Genomic DNA, 21,553 nt, shown 5'->3' with positions numbered 1-21,553 from the left:
TCAGTGCAATTAAGGACTACACAGTTACATGGTAAATTATATGGTGTGTGAAAATGTGCAAATAAACGACCAGATGTAGTTGGTTTTGTCAGTAGAGTGTGAAGGTTTCTTTCCAGCCAGCCTTATTTGAATCATTCCTCTTTCAGCGCAGCTTGTGACACTTTCCCAATTCTGGGCGTAAAATAGGACAACGGTGTCGTCGGCATAACAAAGAAGTTCTGCTGATGGAATGCAGAGGTGATGTATGTCGTTCATGTATATAAGGAAAACAGTGGATCCCAATATACTGCCCTGAGGTACTCCGAAATTCACTGGTAGCTCCCCACTCAAGAGACCCTGTGTTTGGACTACTTGTTGCCGTCCTGAGAGATAGCTTCCAAACCAATCTAAGACAACACCTCGTATCCTTATATTTTCAAGCTTACGCAGAAGGATCGGTATGGAGACAGTGTCGAACGCTTTTGCAAGATCAAGAAAGACTGCCATACAGCTAAGTCCACTATCAAGACGAGATGAGATCTCATCAGTCAGTAGTTCAATAACATCTTTGGTACATTACACAAATTACTATTCTTTAGGTTTAGCCCACTTGGAGCCACTAATGAAGAGACTGTTGTATTAATTTTTTTTTGTTGGTTGAAAAGATTCAGTTACAACAGAATACTTCACTTCGCACCTAGTATACAGGTTGCATATACCAAAATAACATTTTTAACATTTTTTTTCGGTCTGTCTGTCTGTTTGTTGGTTCTGGCTAATCTCTGATATGGCTAGACCGATTTGATGGGACTTTTACTGGTAGATAAGTAATGTAATAAGGAGTAAATCAAGCTACTTTTATCGTAGAAATGTATTTATTTTATAACTCTACGCTATCCCGGTCTTCATTCCATTCCATTCCATTCCATTCCATTCCATTCCATTCCATTCCATTCCATTCCATTCCATTCCATTCCATTCTATTCCATTCTATTAGTTTTCTACCCATTTTCTATTCCTATTCTATTATATTCCTATTCTATTCCTATTCTGTTCTATTCATTATTTAATCTATGCAAATAAATAAAATTAGAGTGTCTGTTTTTTATAAAATAACCACTTACTTAATGCATGTGTACTTATACCAAAATGATATATTTTCTTAAATTTGTTTATGTGTTTATCTTTTGTCTGCTTGTTCTGGCTAATCAATGAAATGGCTAGACCGATTTTCTATTCTATTCTGTTCTGTTCTGTTCTGTTCTGTTCTGTTCTGTTCTGTTCTGTTCTGTTCTGTTCTGTTCTGTTCTGTTCTGTTCTGTTCTGTTCTGTTCTGTTCTGTTCTGTTCTGTTCTGTTCTGTTCTGTTCTGTTCTATTCCTATTCAATTCCTTTTCTATTCCTTTTCTATTCCTATTCAATTCCTTTTTTATTCCTATTCTATTCCTATTCTAGTTTTCTATCCCTTTCTATTCCTATTCTATTATATTCCTATTCTCTTCCTATTCTATTTTGTTCTATTCATTATTTAATCTATGCAAATAAATAAAATTAGAGTGTCTGTTTTTTTATAAAATAACCACTTTTACTTAATGCATATGTACTTATACCAAAATGATATATTTTTTTAATTTGTCTATGTGTTTATCTTTTGTCTGCTTGTTCTGGCTAATCAATGAAATGGCTAGACCGATTTTCTATTCTATTCTGTTCTGTTCTGTTCTCTTCTGTTCTGTTCTATTCTGTTCTATTCTGTTCTATTCTATTCTATTCTATTCTATTCTATTCTATTCTATTCTATTCTATTCTATTCTATTCTATTCTATTCTATTCTATTCTATTCTATTCTATTCTATTCTATTCTATTCTATTCTATTCTATTCTATTCTATTCTATTCTATTCTATTCTATTCTATTCTATTCTATTCTATTCTATTCTATTCTATTCTATTCTATTCTATTCTATTCTATTCTATTCTATTCTATTCTATTCTATTCTATTCTATTCTATTCTATTCTATTCTATTCTATTCTATTCTATTCTATTCTATTCTATTCTATTCTATTCTATTATTTTTATTTTATTTTATTTATTCAAGGCTCATCAACGCAAGGTACACAGCAAAATATCTAGCGCGCTCGAATAATCAATAAAATAGTAATACATATTTTTACAATCAGTCAATTATGATTGTACAATAACGTTAGCAAAGTATCAAAACGTCGCATTTGTTAACTATATTAGTACAATAAAATTATTCTAGATAAAAAAAAAAATTACAGTTGGGCTAACTTAATAATTTAACAATTTCTGAGATCTTTAAGATAATGATTTTTAAAAAAATAGTAATAATAATTATAACAAATAGAGAACACAGAAAAGATCCAAAGTGCAACATAGTCAATAAATAAACAACTGTAGTTTTTCGATTAGTAACAAAACAATAAACATAGTCAATAAATGAACAACTGTAGTTTTTCGATTAGTAACAAAACAATAAACAACAAGAACAAATATCTAAAATCTCAGAATAAACTATAATACAATATAAAATTAAGAGAGCCCCTCCATATGTCAATAGATATACACAATTATTATAAATTTAAAATTAAATTCACAATCGCAATATTTTCAAAATGTCACAACGTGTTCACAATAATTAATGACCAAAAATAGAAATAATTGACGATTATAAGAAAAAAAAACTTATTTATGGCTGATTTTTGATGATTTCGTCGAATAGTGCTAATTAAAAACAAAATTTAGAATTTGAGAAAAAGGAAACCATTTACATGTATTTTTTATCAAGTTATATAATAAATAAAGTATACCTGCAATCATTTGTAATGTCGACTTTTATGATAAGACTAAATTACAATGTCATTCCTTACAATTAATTAATATATTATAATATCATTCCCTATAATTAGTTAAAATTAAATATAATTAATTAAAATCAAATAATTAATAACGTCACATTATTCTGACCATTTCAATTTAAATAGAGAATAAAACACAAATTAAAGTACAGCTGATTTAGATCAAATATTAACTGATCCGACTTATAATATTTCCATGCTTTAATCTTATCTTTTCAGTAATAATAAAAAAAAAAAGAAAAAAAAAATGAAGAACTTAAAGTCGTCAATAAATGTAACTAACATTAATCAAGATTTAATATAAAATTATACTACATCATTTGAGTCATTGAGTCATTAATTTTAATTACTTTTTTGAATTTTGTCAACTTGTCACTAAATATATCAATTTCCAGAGTGGATGTAGCTAGTTTATTGTATTCTCGCACAAGTCTATTTATGGGAGAATTTGAACCTAGGTAAGTATAGCTGCGTTTCACTGCAAAAGGCTTGTATTTACCATGTCTCGGTATTCGAGTGGGTACATAAATATCTAACTTATTCAGAAGTTGAGGGCAATCAAGTACGCCGTTTATTAGTTTGTATAAAAATACTAAATCGTGCATACGCCTGCGCTCCTCCAGTGAAGTCATTTTGAAATGTTCGAGCCTACTACGGTAATCTCGCAGATATCCAACATTCTGGCGATACGCCAGAATCCGTAAAAACTTTCTCTGGATTCGTTCGATTCGGTCTATGTAAACCCTGTAGCCTGGATTCCATACAACAGAACAATACTCCAGGGAACTTCGGACTAATGCGTTATATAGTAAAATAATAGTGTCACTCTGTTTAAATTCCCTTGTGTTTCTCAGAATGAATCCAAGCATTCTAAGAGCCTTAGCAGAAATGGCATTAAAATGCGTGTCAAAGCGCAAGCATCTATCCAGATTGATTCCCAAATCACGTATAGTTTCAACCCTTTTAAGTGGAGCGTTGTTAATTCTATATTCATAATCATCACAGTCTTTCCTTAATCTATCCCTGGAAAACCTTATAACGCTACACTTGTTCACGTTTAACGTCATCTGATTTTTGTTGCACCAACTCGCCAAGCCATCCAAATCCTCCTGAAGAAACAATGAATCGCGCCGACTTTTAACACATCTAGAGATTTTGAGGTCATCCGCGAATAAGTGGCAGTGTGAGTGACGGATGTTGTTGGGGATGTCGTTTATGAAGATGTTAAATAATATAGGACCAAGATGCGATCCCTGCGGTACGCCTGTCGGAGTCAAGTATGGATTGGAGGTGAAGCCATTCAAAAAAACATTTGCCAATCTAGCTTCCAGATATGAGCTGAACCATTTAAGAATATTGTTGCCAATTCCTAACCGCGAGAGTTTGTCCAATAGACTTACTAGATCGAACGCTTTACTGAAGTCCGTGTAAACGACGTCAACAGGCGACCCAGAGTCAACAGACACCGCCAGCTTGTCAGCAAACGAGACAAGGTTCGTACAAGTTGATCTTTTAGGTAGAAAACCGTGCTGGTCTGCGGACATGTGGTGCTTCAGGTGCCATTTAAGCGGTCCACACAGAAGTTTTTCCAGTACTTTCCCTAAAGTAGGCAATATAGAAATCGGCCTGTAGTTTGAAACCAACATTTTATCTCCAGACTTATATATTGGGACGACTCGAGCATTTTTCGACCTAGACGGGAATACACCGCTACGAAGAGACGCATTGTAAATTATTTCAAGGGGACAAGATTTTGTTTTAAGCTACTCTCAAGTTTTGCGATGTAGTATTATAGCAGTAGGCTTGGAGCCTCAAGCATCTATCGCGAAGTAACTGAAAACTCAAGATGTCGCGTGGGTTGTCGAATTTCTTAACTTTTACATGGTACCTGTATTTTTCTCTCTGCAACGTTATTAGGTCTTTGGTGAACCAACCCGGATACTTTCTGTTTGAAACCTTTCGCGAGGGGACGAAACGACGAATTAGTTCGTATATTTTTCCATAAAAAATGTCCAACATTTCGTCCACCGTAAGGTCTCCCTTAAGCTCACCGCACCAATCCACTCTTACAAGTTCTTGATTAATTTTGTCGTAGTCAGCTTTAAAAAGCTTTACCGCACTTGATTTTTTATCACAGCTCTGCTACATCCGATGGAGATTACAAATTACAGTGGGGGATGCAACGAGTCCACGACACTAAAAACATTGTCCCCACTAGAGAGACCGACAACAGACACATTGCTGAGAACAAGATCCAAAATCTTTGATTTGTGATTCTGAATATTATTGAATTGTCTGAGACCATGTAAATCAATGAAATCGAGCAACATGTCACAGAGAACCGTTCCAGACCGGTGAGCTACCAATGTGCCATCATTCCAAACTATACTACTTCACCCAAGATTAAAAAAGATTAAAGTCACCCAAGATTAGTTTAAACTGTATATTATCCAGCACTTGATTTGAATTATGTATGAAATGGTCTAGTATTTCTGTTTTCACTGGTGGAGGAAGGTAAACAGCGCAGATCAAAAGCCTCCCTCTCTTCTTATCGCAGCTGATTATGTCAATGCTAACCCAGAGATCTTCACACTTACTTTCAAAATTTTTATGTCGTCGAGATTTTAGTCTTTTATCGACTGCCACCAAGACTCCGCCACTGATTTTATCACTATGAAATCCCGAAGTGGAGCGATCTCTTCTATAAACAATGTATCGGTCATCAAATAATTCTGAGCTCAAGACTCCCTCCCGTAACCAGGTTTCCGTAAGAACTACAATTTCATGATTGATGCATTTGATAAACGTTCGCGATTTTGGTGTTTAAGCCTCTGACATTCTGGTAATATATATTAATAGCAGAGAATTTAATCGTTGTTGACCTATAATGTGCTCTTTTCCTAGTACACTAGGGTAAGTTCTTTAATTTGTCCATGTTATTGATCTGTATACGCTCAGAAAATTCCGTTTTGCGGAGGAAAATGTGGCCGTTACGAACCCACACGTATTTATAATCAAGGTCCTTGGCTTTCTTTCTTGTCGCTGCGTGCAAACTCTTGTTAACAGGTGACAAGTGCTCTGTAATGAAGATAGGAACTATGTTTTCACATGATATTCTAAGGTGAGCTGCATGTAATCTGTCCCTTGGATTCGCTTTTTTGTACTTTGTACATGCCGCCAGAACTGTGTCTCTTATTTTTTGAGAACTAAGCTTCACAACAATTGTTCTAGGCCGTTTTGACTTATGATCCAGTTTAGCAATGCGCGTATAGTGTAGAACGTCTCCCTCCGACACATCACATTTGACCGTTGAGACAAGCTGTTTAAACATTGTGTACAAGTTTTCAGATCTATGCTCAGGAACACATTGTATCTCTATGTTATTCGATCGTGATTGTTGCTGCATATGGTTCATCTCCTGCCTTAGGTTGTTTACAGTCTGCCGAAGTTCTTTATTTTCTTTGTCCAGTTTCTCGATCGTACTATTTGTTTCTTTGGTCTTTAACTTTATCTCTTCAAACTGCGAGTTTAAGAAAGTAAGAGATTCTCTGAATTCCTTGATCTCACTACACATTTTTCCGACACTATTTTCCAGGGAGTCTCTGAGCGCAATCTGTATTTCTTCACGTACAATTTTTCTTATTAGATCGGGTGTCGTGTACGTGTCCAGCTCGTACGAGGACGGAGAAATTTCACCATGCAAGAAATTCCTGGGTTCCAAATCAGGCGCCTGTCGTACGGGAGTATTAGTGTTGTCACTCTTTGGTATTCTACTACGACAGTTTATACACAACCAAGAATTTTTTTGAGATTTTGGTAGTTTTTTATAGCTTGCTTCGGTAAGCCCAGCGCATAATATGTCAAATTTTAGATTACATGATGCGCATTTCATGTATGACTCACTGATCGAAGACTTACAACCAGCGCATAAACAACTCTTATCCATTGTTAATGAAAGTTACTTATAGATTATTATAATAATTATAAAAAAAAAAAAAAAATAAGAAGAATAATAATAAAATAGCAATATGTTAAGTTGATAATGTTTTTATGGTCAATAGCACTACACTTAGTTTATATTAAATCATCAATCAAACGTCGACAGGAATCGAACTTGGAGTTGACCTTCAATGCAAATGATTGTATGTGGACGCATTCGCCTTGCACCAATGATATCCTACAATAATCGGCGAAAAACCGATTTACGTTTTAAGGCGATGAATAATAAATTACAGCACACGTTCAATGAGTCACCAATGTTTAGGGAGCAGTCACAATTATTCAAAATTCACTGGTTAGCGTTTAAAATCACCGTCGGATATCACAAGTTTATATGATTGTAACACTTCACTTTAGAATAAATAATTATCACTAACTCATAGAAACACACTTTGAATTTATGTTCAACCAAGTTTTTTAATGTAATTCGCGTTTGTAGTAATTTAAAGTATTTTTTATTTACGACAGCATAGGACGAGTGTTTTAACATTACCGCGGGTAGCAGGCGAAAAAGTAAGTATTCTATTCTATTCTGTTCTGTTCTGTTCTGTTCTGTTCTGTTCTGTTCTGTTCTGTTCTGTTCTGTTCTATTCTATTCTATTCTATTCTATTCTATTCTATTCTATTCTATTCTATTCCTATTCCTATTCCTATTCTATTAGTTTTCTATCCCTTTTCTATTCCTATTCTATTATATTCCTATTCTCTTCCTATTCTATTTTGTTCTATTCATTATTTAATCTATGCAAATAAATAAAATTAGAGTGTCTGTTTTTATAAAATAACCACTTTTATTCAATGCATATGTACTTATACCAAAATGATATATTTTTTTAATTTGTCTATGTGTTTATCTTTTGTCTGCTTGTTCTGGCTAATCAATGAAATGGCTAGACCGATTTTGATGGGACTTTCACTGGCAGACAACTGATGTAATAAGGAGAAACTTAAGCTACTTTTATTTTAGAAATTTATTTATTTTTATAACTGCGAACTGAATAATAGCTTTTTGATAAATTCTACGCGGACGAAGTCGCGGGCACAGCTAGTTAATAATAAACGTTTTACTCACAACTAAATTCAGTAAAATTTTAGATATCGAATTTATTACCGTAAGCGCATCAGTTAATTTGACTACTGCGCTATTAATATTATTATTTTTTTCATATAATTTTCGCAAACAAACAAAATATGCGGCAACAAAATTAACTGCTCTATAAATCAGTCAGTTGACGTTAGTTAACGATTGTTTAAACAGGCGTTTATAATGCACCTTATATAAATAGGAATAGTCACGGTTATATAGAGGCCTATATAAGTATAGGCTGATACCGATGTAGCGTTATTGGCTACAAAATGAAATTCTTTGTGCTGTTTAGTCTGATGGTCGCTTTCCTGTGTGCTGTCATGGTAATTACATTATTATTTCTTTTATTGATTTTTTTATTGATTGTATAGTTATAGGCAAATATTTATATACTTCAAGATTTTATAGATGATAGATACATAGTAAGTAATTAAATATTGTTACATTTAAATTATTATTATATATTAACCGAATTCCAAAGAAAAGGAAAAGGTTCTCAATTCGACTGTGAAGCGTTCACCACTCTGTCTCAGAGTGGTCAATATTCGTCAGTTTTAATTTTTATTTTAACAGTTTTTTTGAATTATGAAAAAGTATATTCAAAATATAAAATGCCATCATTGAATTTCACTTTTACCTTAAATTAATGCCTATCTAGTAATTTTTAATCAATATGTGTAACAAGCTTATGACTATAGAAATAGAATAATTACAAATGTCATTCATGACTTTCTGTTGATAAAATATTGTTTTAAAATGTTCGATATAACGTAGTTAAGTATGTGTGTGTAAGTAGTTAAATAAGTAGTAATAATTTGTGTTTGAATTCTAAATAAAAAAAACGTGTGTGTCAGCTCTGATCACCGTGATATTTAAAAATTTATATTTTATTTGTAAATAATCAAATTGTAATTAAATAACTATAAAATACATATATTGTATAATTTTTATTTTTGTTACGTTTTGCTAAAAAGCAGGACTTACCACTTTTTTTTTGTTATGTTTATCCTCAAAATTAATTAAAGCAAAATATTGAAAAAACTTTTCAGTGAATGAAATTATTTTTTTTAAATTTAATATTTAATGCTCATTTAAAATTACATTAAAGAAATTAATAATATACCTACTAACTTACAAAAGCGCAAGAGCGGTGTATTGATTAGCAGTGATCTCTTACAGAATCCCTATGAATTCAGAAAATATTGACAACATATACAATGAAGTATGAAATATAATTATTATTTGTAATTATTGTTATATTCTAGGCCCACGAAGAACTTCATCAAGCACACCCAAAAGCAGATTACACAGAGAGATACGCAGCATTAGCGTCACCGGTTCCCGACCATGTTAACGTTGACGAGCTAGTGGAATCACTGCGAGAGGCGAGCAACCATCCCAACTAAAACACAGTCTGACTGACTGAGACTACTCAGTCGTGACTCACTAATAACTGAGTTTTAGAAATTTGTACGTCTTCATATGTCCCATTAGTTTTTTTTAATATTTATTAATGTGATTTTTAATTTATATTAAAATGATGAAGCGTGTTGTCTGACACTTATGTGTATTTATTTCCTAATCTTTTTCTTTTGAAAAATCTATTTTTCTTATTTTAGATTAAATGTAGTTCATGCAATAAATTTAAATCTATTCATATAGTAAATTAAAATATCTTCAATTTCATACAAAAAAATATATAAATTATATTTGAAAAGAGTAACTAAGTAAAAGTTAAGTAGGTACATGAAACAAGTCAAATATACTTACTTACATAATTATATTTTACATTAGGTACTTTTATTTTGTTTTATAATATTCACAAGTGATTTATTCCCATTGTGTATTTTATAATGAGAAGTATTTTCTGTGATTTTCACTAAAGGTTTGGTTTACGTCGAGCGTAGATTTCATTTTTTTAAATGTATTAGCAACACGTAAAAAAAACGATTCCAAAACCATATTTCGATTCATTAAAATTTTTCATAGACTAATACTAAAAAAAGGAGTTAGAAAAAAAATAAAAATGAAAATATTTTATTATAAAATTAAACATTAATTATGTTATATTCAATCAATATATTTGCGTCGTGAAGGGAACAGGCGCTCGTAATTGAGATTAATGTCGGATGGGTGAGCACGCGGCGAGGCGCGGCGTGCCTGGCCTAGAGGTATGTAGTCATACGGTACCTGAAGTATAAATATAATTATTAATACTATAAATAATAAATACGCCTGTACATTTGAACGAGATAAGCTATAGTTAATAAATAAATATATCTTTATCATACACACATGGTCGTCTGTACCTAAGGTAGGGAACTAAATTCGTGTGTTGTGAGGTAACAGTCGACTGATATAGCTAAATATTTTTTCAATAGATATGCATATTTATAATAGCAAATAAATAAATATCTATATTAGGCTCAGATCTATGGTGGAAATCAAATTTACAATCACCGGAACAGAAAACAGGTTCACTGTGAACTGTGCCAATGTGCTAGTTGACTGTTGTATTCTACCAGTCTATGTTATTACCAAAACAAAACATCTATGGATCTACAAATATATTATATAAAACATAATAGTTCGATTTGCGGGATTAGAACAGTAGTTATAATTGGTAACACGTTCGATATGGACCAACATTCAAGGCCTTTATAAACACAATACATTTCTAATTAAAAAAAGCTTATATACATTTTCGATTGATATTATATCAGACAAATATTGCAAAAGTAAAAGAGTAAAATTAATAATAAGTATGAATTATATAATATAACTGACCTGTGCGACGACATTCTTTAAGAAAATAACAACCGACAAAACGTACAGAATTATATTCATTTTGAAGTGATCTGTTCAAAGATAACGCATAAATGAAATTACTTCGTGCGCAGTTAACTTCCAATTTTAATTTACATAATCAAAGTCAGCTTCAATATGCTATAATAATTACATTCTTTTAAAAGATCTTTTAAAACATACACAAATAATTTTGAATGACTTGAAAATTTTGCGTAAATATTTTATGTATACAAATCTTTTTTATGTTTATTCAAAATGCCTGTATTATGTTTTACTGTAATAGCTAAATGTTATTTTATGTACCTTTTCACATACATTTGTTACAATGTGTGCGCTTTCTGTTAAAATAACATTAATATTAAATTGTATACATGTTGTAATTTTAAAAGTAAGTTGTTTTAATGTTTTAACGTTAAAATTGTGTTTGGATTTACTTCAACGAAAATTTAATTCACCGAAAAAAGTATTATGTAGTTAGAAGTTCGTTAAATTTTTTAGAACAAGTTTCGTTCTTTACTTTCGATTTATGCATCATAAGCGCATTGTCGATCCTACCACTGATACTCTCCAGGAGCTCTGGTCTTCTTACCACAGGAACACCACTACTTAAGAGAAGTGTTATTCTATTACATATCTTTGATCTTCTGTAAGGTTGAGGTAATTCTCCACTAAGGCTGATGCGTACATCTCACCTGATGGTAAGCGATTACCGCAATGCATTGCCGACACTACCCTCAATCCCCCCAGAATCTTTGGTTACCTCTCACCACAGGAACACTGCTTGAAAGCAGTATTATTTAGCTGTAATCTCCGTAAGGTGGAGGTTCTTCCCCAGTCGAGCTGCTACAGATTTTGAGCAGGATATTTCCCGCTGTATGTGTGACCTTAGGTAGGCCTCATTTAAAATCAATGGAAGCTTTTTGACCTTCGAATTCTATGATTAGAGTATGAGAAGAAGCACTTCATTATCTTAATATGTAGATACTTATATCTTGATATCTTAGGCTGTGACTTAAAATACCGCTCTTATTACTTATTAGACTTATGTGCGACTTATCGTTAACAAGACAGAATCTATAAAATTATGTGATGCAGAAGTTGATTTGGATATGAATTTTGACTAAAACATACAAAAGCAGCCTATAAAAGTCCTACAATAGTGCAAAGTGTAGTGCAATAAGTGCAGTCTTTTATGCGCCAGTACGCAGATCTAACTTACCTAGATATACAAAGTACTCTGTGGATCTAACATAACAGAAATGTACATAAGTAGCCTCGCACGGTATTTCCTTCCACCTTTTCCTTTTGTAACCCCATGATAACAAGCGTAAGGTACCTTTAACACTAGAAGCATAACAATCGTCAACCTCAGCATTTATAAAGTTACGTTTAGAAAATATACTTCAAGCAATTAATTTAGGTACCGACTAAATAAAAAATGACTATTATTGACTGTATTAAAATCGTAGGAAGGTACTGTACCTATGTTGTTTATTAATTCATTAATAAAGTTTTAGAGTTACCTAACATTTGAAAATTAAAAAAAAGCTGTTTTGGGGTCGTCGAGACAATGTTAGTAGCAATATCTTGCTAGGACTATTTGTCAACTTTGTTTTGATTTTACAGCCTCATCCAGATATTAACAACCCGGAGATAAACGACCAATTTGGAAATGCCACAACATTACAAGATAAACCTTATAAATCTCTAAACACAAATATAATACACGATACGAACGAAATAGTAGACAAAGAATTAGACCTACAAGTTAGTAAAACTGAAATAAGCGTGAAGAACAATGTCTTGAGTGATTTTTATAATAAAATAACAATAGCACTTAATAACTTTATATCAAAACCCAAAATAAATACAGTTCTTAAAAATATAGGAACATGTATAGTGAACGGAGTAATGGAAATAGTTTCGTTTTATTTTCCTGCACCAATAATACCTCTCATAGCGAGTGCAGCTGGTATGGTCATTCCTTTTGAACCAATCGTAATGTTAAGGAGAAGAATGCCAGTAACGGATTACAGGAGAGCTTTGAAAACAGCAGTCAATGGTTTTTTAAATACTTTCAATGTGTATAAATTTGATAATTACGATGAAGATCCGTATATGACAAGACGTTTTAATAGAAGATTTATGAATGACGGTCCAAAGGAAGTTTATAATAATACACAATTAGAATAATATGTTATTTATTTTCTTGTAAATATGTAGACTTTTTACATAGGGCTGAGTAGTTTTTCTTTTTTTAATTCTGTACATTTGAGTTGTAAAAGGAGATTTTTCTGGTCAAATTTTTAGGCTTATTTGTTGCCCGTAACATTTTTTCTGAGTTTCAAATTTAATCAATGATAATTAAATGTTTTCAATTAAAATCTCTTAATATGATGTAATGTGTCTTAATCGTCCACAATATGAGGCTTATAGACACGCAATGAAGCACTACACGAGTTTATATAAACAGATAACACACTATACACATGATAGAAACTATTCAAATCCATTCAGGTATTTATAATACGATTGTGTTATATTCAGTTGTTGAAATACATAGATCTTAGCACAGGAGATAGGTGTAAATACTCCACTTAAGAATTTTTTAAGCAAGCTGTCCCAAAAATTCATTTGAAAACCCAATTAAAACGTTTTGTTTCGGAAATTTTTTTCAACTGATTTTTTTAATGTACTTTTTAAAGGAAAATATAAAGAAAAATCTGGATTTGGTGGACTGTATAGAGATCTTACGATAGCCAACAACAATTAAAAGTCATATAGAAGAGAGATAAAGGTTTTACAGGAAGATAAATTATATTTAAAATAGTTAATAAAAAACGAAACTTAACTAAACTATCTTTATGAATTGTATTTTTAATATAAAATTATCTCTTTTTAAAATGAAACAACAAACACCAAACGAAAGGACTTCCGTAACCATGAATGCTGTAAAGTATCGTTGGGCGTGTAAATAACTTAATAAACCGCGATAAAATCCGAAAAAGTGGTTTCATTATAATAAATGAAATTTGCGTAAACATTAGATCAATATTATCACTTTTGCTGATCGAAGTTTTCAACTTTAGTGGACATTGTAATGACACCGAAAAATGGGCAGAAAAATGTTGTTTTCACTACAACTGAATTGTCTCTCAAATTAGGTTTATTTGGGACATAAACATCTGCTTCTAGCTTCTTTTTTCTTCTTGGCTTATTTTTCACTTTAACATGTGTATTATTTTCGGTAGTACTAATTGTATTCGTTATATTTAGATCACCTTTAGTCGTTTTTATATTAAGAGTTTCATTTTTATCATTGTTTAATGTAATTTCTTTTTCAGATAAATCAGCTTTTCGATAACTTTTTGGTTTAAGGATTTCTAAATCTTTCCAATAATGACTGAAACCATTTTTATCTAAAAATACTCGATCAGTTTGAACATTTATATTATTTCTTTTTTGAATAAAATCGTTGAAGTGATCTCTTACGATGTGTACCTTAGGTTTAAGAATATTGTATTTTTCATTTTTGTATATTATTTCTGACACTTTTTGTAAATCTAAGTGGTTTGGGAACTGGGCAAATGTTACACTCTGAAAAAAGTAGTTTAAATCGGATTAATTTAACCGGAGAATAAATAATTTACCTAATTTTCTGTTAAATCTTTTATTTTGATTTTAATATAACTAGTGGTAATTAGGGGACACCTGATGGTAAGCGAGTTCCGTAGGTTATAGACGCCTGCAATACCAGGAACATCGCAAGTGCGTTACGAGCGAGCTCTGGTCGCCTACCTCTCCAATAGGAACATAATACTGCTTGAAAACAGTATTATTTAGCCGTGGTCTCCTATAAGGTCGAGGTCTAACCCCAGTAGGGCTGCTCCATATTTTGAGCCATATTTCGATTCTAAATTATTGTTCAAAATTTATAATATGAGGTCCACCATCATCAACCCTTATAAAAGTAGATACATATACTTGTATTTGAAAAATATTTGATTCTGATTTAAGTGATGTTTTCGTGGTCCATTTTACTATGCTTTCGACAGGAAAGATTATTTATTTATTTATTTATTCTTTATTGTACACCACATAGAGTAATTTAATACAGAATTGTAAAGAAAAAAAATCTAATGCACAATGAGGCGGCCTTATCGCTCGATAGCGATTTCTTCCAGGCAACCTTAGGGTTAGGATTAAAGAAAAAAATAAGTAGGTGTTGAATAATAAACGTACATCAAACAAAATAAGATGAAAGTGTTACATAAAAGTAGGTAAGTTGTCGCTGCTATTAGTCCCAGTTCTTTTCATAGACAACTGATAATAGTCGTTGCTCATGGTAATAAATTAAATAACCAACCCACAGTTTCTCTTTGTCCCATATTGAAAATAGGACTTAGCCTAAATCGATTCTTATAAAAATTATTTTCACATTGAAATCTAACTGCATAACTCACCGTGGTACACATGAAATATATAAAAGCAAGCATGTCGAAATATTATGATACGGTATAATCGTATTTACGACGCTGCAACTTGATTAAAAGTATCGATTATAACAATTCGTAATTAAAAGATTAAACAACAAGCAAGTGACGTTACGTTGATTTTTATTATCTCATGGACTGTAACGTTGACTTTTATATACTTATGAAAAGTAATTAAATTATAAATTTTGTTTTCTGTTTAAGTTTTTGTTTGTCGACGTAAGAAGAAATTGAATACCTTTGCTTTTTATAAAGTATACTAGCTGACCCCGTAAACGTTGTTTTGCCATATATTTTATTAACTTTCTCAATTCCCCCCCCCCCCCCTTATAATTTAAGGAAATGAAAAATAGGTGTTGGCCGATTCCCAGACCTATCTGATATGCACACAAAATTTCATATTTTATTAACCCTCTTAACCTCCCCCCCATTATAACTTAGGGGTATGAAAAATAGAGGTTGTTCGATTCTCAGACCTTACCTGATATGCACACAAACGTTCATATTTTATTAACCCTCTTAACCTCCCCCATTATAACTTAGGGGTATGAAAAATAGAGGTTGTTCGATTCTCAGACCTACCCGATATGCACACAAAATTTCATGAGAATCGGTCAAGCCGTTTCAGAGGAGTTTAACTACAAACACCGCGACACGAGAATTTTATATATTAGATGAAATACTTAAGATAACGTATTTTCATTGATAAAATATTATAAAATCTGTAACGTTCTAAAAAGCTTTTGAATTACTGCATTGTACGTGACCATTTCTTAGAAGTAAGTAAGTTATTAAGTAGCCTCAAAATAAACATATTTCATCGCGGACTTTTTTGTAGATCTATGTATGAGGAATAGTCAAACTATACACATTTTTGTTATATCTAGCACCGATGCGGATAATTTACATTGACTTCTTTTACAATTATTATCATATTTTAACCAATTTACCCATAACCTTAACAAATAGTGAGCTAGGCCGTCATTAAAATCACTTTGTGTATTGGTGAAAACTGCATGAAAATCCGTTAAATAGATTTTTATCGTGAACATACAGATAGACAAGGAGGCAGACTTTCTTTTTTTAATGCTAAGACAGGATTATAAATACCAGCTGGCTGCTATCTACAACTTAGAAATTAGGTCGAGTGTCTTAGGAATAGATGACCCTATAAAAACAAAGATGTAAAAAAAAATCTTTATAATAATAAGCCTTCTTAAACTGGTTAAATAATATGGTTAAGATATATTCAACGATTTTAACGACATTTTATTTATAAATTTTATATAAATTCTCTCAAGTTTTTACAGAATAAAAAAAAAAGTCGCCAAGGATCTTAAGCGTTGATCTTCAACTTGTGAGAAAACGAATTATGAATCTCTATGATAGCGTAAGTGATGTATTGATAGCCTATTTATTGAGGTGGGACGTAGCAGGAAAAAATTGCTCAAAATCTTGAGCAGCCCGTCCGGTTAAGTACCTCAGCTTTACTGAATATCACAGCTAAATAATACTGCTTTCAAGCAGTATTGTGTTCCTGTGGTAAGTAATAGGTAGAGGAGCTCTTGTTAAGAGTTTTTAAGTTTGGCAACGCGCTTGCGATGCTTTTCGTGTTGCAAGTATCTATAGGCTACGGTAATCGCTTACCATCAGGTGAGCCGTACGCTTGTTTGCCGACCTGTTCATATATAAAATATGCCTGATTGAGACACCGGAGCAAAGTAATCATATTATCGTACAATGATTCGACGATAGTGTATAAAGGTATATAAATGAAAACACATAAAAAAATTTGCTTAAATATATTTTTAAACATACCTCGATGAAAGCGTAAAACAATACCTAGCCTCACCAATATATACTTTTCCAACAAACCGAAACGTATTCAGTTGCTTTTTATTGCAAGAAAAAATCTCAATGCTATATAAAATACTAAAATTAGTTTATTACAAAAGATCTTTTAATGTTTATTCAAATTTATACAAATCCACCAAAAATGAAACGGTAAATAAAAGTTATTTATGTGCCATCTTCAGAATACTTTTTACTATTTTTCACTAGAAATGTTATAACATAAAAATTCGATTTAATTATGCGAAAAATTTACTCAATAAATATATTTAAAAAAAATTAACTAATATAAGGTCATTAATATTTACAATGTTATTCTTCATTACATTTTTAAAGTACAATTCGCAAAGGGAAAATACAAAAATTGTTCTTGACTAGTTAATTGAACAATAAATAAAAATATTTCACAAATAGAAATCTGCGATTTTATAGTCTTGGCAACATTTAAAAATATTTTTTTTTAAATCAGTAAACATTTCTAGTGAATAGCCAAACCAATTCAAGTCACTTTTCAAAACCACCATTACATTGTAATCAACAACTAACATTAGTAAAAGTGCATGATAAAATTGTAAATATTGTCGAATGATATGACACTACTTTTAAACATTTTTCCAAACAAATGTGGTTATTTTTAACATGGTATCATTGCCAACTAAAAAGTTTTTAAAAGCTATGATTACAAAAATAGCCAATCACAAATACATATATGGCAGCATTTTCTTTCACAAGTTACATCACTATTTCGATTTATTTATTCGTATATATAGAAATAATAAAAAAATATAGGTCTACAGATAAAAATTAAGCGTCAGTTATGAAAAAGTATGGAATAATAATTATTACGCTGTGTGTGCTATTAAATTACTTTAAAAATTATAATTAGTTTTTTTTTTATACAATAAAAAATAATCAGAATTAAAGTCTCAAAATTTTCTACCTCATTTATTTTCCATTCACACAGAGAAAGTTCAAAATATTGCTGCTAGAAATATTTCTTATTATGTCTTTATAATGCGTTGTCCCTTTCTTAACTATTATCAACAACGAATTAATTTTTTATAGTTTATTTCTATAGAATTCATACATTTAATTGATGTAAAATAAATAAAAAAACAGTAGATTCGGTATGTCTTGAGAGTTATATTTTTATTTGTATTATTGTATAATTCTATTGAAATATTCTATATCACTATTATATGTGTAAGTATAAATTAACAGCGTAGGAAATATCGCAGTAATAGTTCTTTACAATGATTTGCCTTTTGAGTCAATTATGTAATACAGGCTGGCTGGTTGCCTAACGGATATTTTTCATAATTTGTCACAATAAATATCACTTCGACATTTATGTCTCTTTGACGAGAAAAAAATTATGAAATTCATCCCACATACTTAAAGTATATAGCTTAATGTAGCTATAATTGCCATGTGATTTAATGTGTATAGTCTGTCTCCCTCTAACACTATAGTTACATCATAAGTTAGAAAGAGACGACATGGCTTTCGTAGTTTTAAAACTACTTACTAATGCGACAAACTATATTGTGAAAGAGACAGACTATGTTCCAAGTTTGTCTCAATAGGCCTACAGGTTACGTCTATAAGGACCTTTGTCCGTTAGTTTGACTAGTTATTTGGTGGATATGTACTCTTATCTAGGGGTTGGATTATAACTACACTTCTATTATATTTCTATGGTAATATTACAGACAATTCATTACATAACCTTACGAAGAAACGTAGCAAGATTTAGACTAGTCGTACTATAACCTAGGTATCAGTCAATTCATTCATCATACTCAATCGATAAAAATGAACGATTCGAAATATTATTTTTATAATAATAATTATTAAAATCTTTATTAATAACAATATTTTATCATTATTAATAATATATAGAAAAATATCAAGAAGATTGGTAAAAAACGATTGTGTTTATATTTGAATGATTTAAGCTCATCTGTAAATTAATTCACTTTGAGTCTGTGAATGTTTGAACATAATTATTTACACACAACAATGTATCAATCGTTTTTTCTTTTATATATTATTACGAATATCTTAAGTCGAAGTCGATACACAATGTTTTATTATGAAAATATACATTTTAAAATTTTTAAGTATTTTTTAAGACAGCGTTTTTTTATAAGAAAATATAGCAATATGTGTTTATATACAAAGCATGTGTTATTATAAATATAGCGAGAATCGAATACTGAAAAAACACTGGAAAATAAGGTTTATAGTTAAAACTATTTTAAATCGCAAATAAATACAACATTTTAATGTATTTTAAGCTTAAAAGTATTTTTAATCTATAATACTATCGGTTATAAAGAAAATTATGTTCTTTTCTAATGTTTGCCATATTTAAATCCGGCATTTTTATTAAATTGTCTAATTAGCAAGTAACATTTGAAAAACAAATTAAAACGCATTATTTACAATATATAGTATAAATATATATATTTTAATTTCACAGACGAAAACGCTAATAGATTCAACACTATAAATCGAGCCATATCGTCGCGCATTCTCATTATTAGTCTATAAAAAAAATTAAGAATTTTTCTAGTTAAATTTAAATTGTACACCTAATATTTATCACCGTATAGCGAATTCATTTTTTTAGAAAATTTGAAATAAAAACAATTGATTGAGAAAAAATCAAAGCGTGCAACACCAAAAGATTACCACGTCAAAAAATCCGCATAGCTATTCGCACAGACTAAAAATTTAAATGTCAAAAATTAGTGCCGCAAAATTTAAAAAAAAAATTAATTTTAACACTTATGCTGTATTTTAGATCCGAATTCGTGTAATATATCGCAGGCCATTTCAAGATCGTTTCTAGTTATACCTAACGCTCTCACTACAATGTCTTTAGGGTAACCTTCACCAACTAAACGAGCGATGTAGTCTAAATTTATATTTTCATACGACACATTATCACCGTACTTCCTGCCGTGTTTGTCGTGTGTGAGTGGGTTGATTTTTTTGGCTGTAACAGAGGAAAATACAATTATGAGTCAAGTGTTTTAAGTCTAAGGCTCATGAAATTAAAGATATTAGGTAAAGTAAGTAATGAGAAACATTTTATTAAATTACATTACATTTTCAACGAGTTTCATTAAGCCCTTGTTTTCAGTTTGTTATTTTCGACTTTCTTTTATGCTAGAGGCCAAAAACCAGTTGATATAAAATACAGAATAATTTCCCTTTTTGCGAAAATTAAAAACCAAAAAACCATATCTTAATGTAGTGTAGTTTATTTCTGACACAAAAAAATGTACAACAAAAGTTCATTCGTTAAAATTCTGAAAATGTTCAGTGCTAAGCTTGCTGAGCCGATGCTTCAGCACTTTGTTGGCGTAGTGGTGAGGCAAGAGAGGTTAAGCAAGTGAATTGGTAAATTGTTAATTTTAATTTTAATTTAAGTGTACTAACGTAGTTGTAAGTTACTAATGTTACTAACAAGTGGACTGTAAGTCTTAATTAAATAAAATTATTATTATTATTATTATTATTATTATTAAAAATAAAATTATTTGAAATAGATTTAACGCCCCTTATACGCGACGTCATAAGTTAACATCTATTAATATTACCAATAAATATTTTCGAAAAATCAACTCTACCAACAAGTCAAAATGAATTTCTATTCTTAACTAACTTAACCTTATATTTTTATCATTAAAAGTAACTAATTTTGACATATGAATGACGTAATGAAGGATGTTATTTATTTAATACTATAAAAAAGGTACTTACGTGCAACCGCTAACTCATTCTTTTCGACAGCGACATTCTCGTACGGCGGGTCTTTGATATCTTCAGAAGGAAATTTCGGCATTGTCGTAGATTTTGTGGGTTGACTATCACAACCCCCACTAGTAGTTGAAGGTAAAGATCTTTGTCTAGGCGGCGCTTTGTTTTCCGGTCTCGTATCTCTATCAAAACTAGACCTATCATTCTGTCTATCTGGCTTATCTGGCCTTTCGGGCGGATTCCTGAAATCTATATGCCTTTCTTGAATGTACCTATCAGAATGCCTGTCTAAGATTCTATTTTCTGAATTAGATCTATCTGTTCTATTTTCTAACCGTTCCGGTCTGTCGTGTCTTTCCTTATCTGGTCTGTCGTTTGGATGTCTCGTATCGGTTAATCGGTCTCTTTCCGGTCTGGTCTCTGGTCGGTCTGGTCTGGGTTCAGACTTTTCCGGTTTCGGGTCTGATGAGGTTCGGTCTAATGGTTGGCGTTCTGGCGGTGGGGCGGGTAAAGGTCGACTGTTTGACTGTGGCGTGCAAGCTCGTCTCGGTTTTTCGAAGGCTCTTGGGTCTGGTGGTATCTGGAAATAGAACAATTACAAGCACATAAATATTTTTTAAACAAAATTTTAAAGCGAGTTCTTGATTATTTTGATATTTTTCAAATGCCATTTTAGTAATTAGTAT

The 21,553-nt window shown here is 31.2% G+C and overlaps 1 protein-coding gene and 2 long non-coding RNA genes across 3 annotated transcripts in view; 1 reads left to right on the top strand and 2 right to left on the bottom strand.

Moving 5' to 3' along the window:
• The first annotated feature begins 8,086 nt into the window (after nucleotides 1-8,086).
• LOC123667602 lies at nucleotides 8,087-9,504 on the top strand. The gene is made up of 2 exons (XR_006745456.1): nucleotides 8,087-8,267; nucleotides 9,210-9,504. It is a non-coding gene; the product is annotated as an uncharacterized LOC123667602 (long non-coding RNA).
• A 461-nt stretch (nucleotides 9,505-9,965) lies between these two features.
• On the bottom strand, nucleotides 9,966-10,862 carry LOC123667620. Its single transcript, XR_006745464.1, has 2 exons — nucleotides 10,732-10,862; nucleotides 9,966-10,134 (listed from the first exon to the last, which is right to left on the bottom strand). It is a non-coding gene; the product is annotated as an uncharacterized LOC123667620 (long non-coding RNA).
• An 8,891-nt stretch (nucleotides 10,863-19,753) lies between these two features.
• The window catches only part of LOC123667503 (E3 ubiquitin-protein ligase CBL-B-B), a 92,846-nt gene continuing 91,046 nt past the window's right edge, over nucleotides 19,754-21,553 (bottom strand). The window contains exons 12-14 of the mRNA XM_045601393.1: nucleotides 21,203-21,447; nucleotides 20,871-21,139; nucleotides 19,754-20,100 (exon numbers count right to left, since the gene is read on the bottom strand). Coding sequence (XP_045457349.1) covers nucleotides 19,883-20,100; nucleotides 20,871-21,139; nucleotides 21,203-21,447 — 732 coding nt within the window. The 3' untranslated portion in view covers nucleotides 19,754-19,882. The remainder of the gene's footprint in view (nucleotides 20,101-20,870; nucleotides 21,140-21,202; nucleotides 21,448-21,553) is intronic.

This window comes from Melitaea cinxia, chromosome 28 (assembly GCF_905220565.1).
Source record: "Melitaea cinxia chromosome 28, ilMelCinx1.1, whole genome shotgun sequence".
NCBI classification, from domain to species: domain Eukaryota; kingdom Metazoa; phylum Arthropoda; class Insecta; order Lepidoptera; family Nymphalidae; genus Melitaea; species Melitaea cinxia.
Note: the sequence above shows the minus strand (reverse complement) of the source record. Positions and strands in the feature narration are given on the sequence as shown.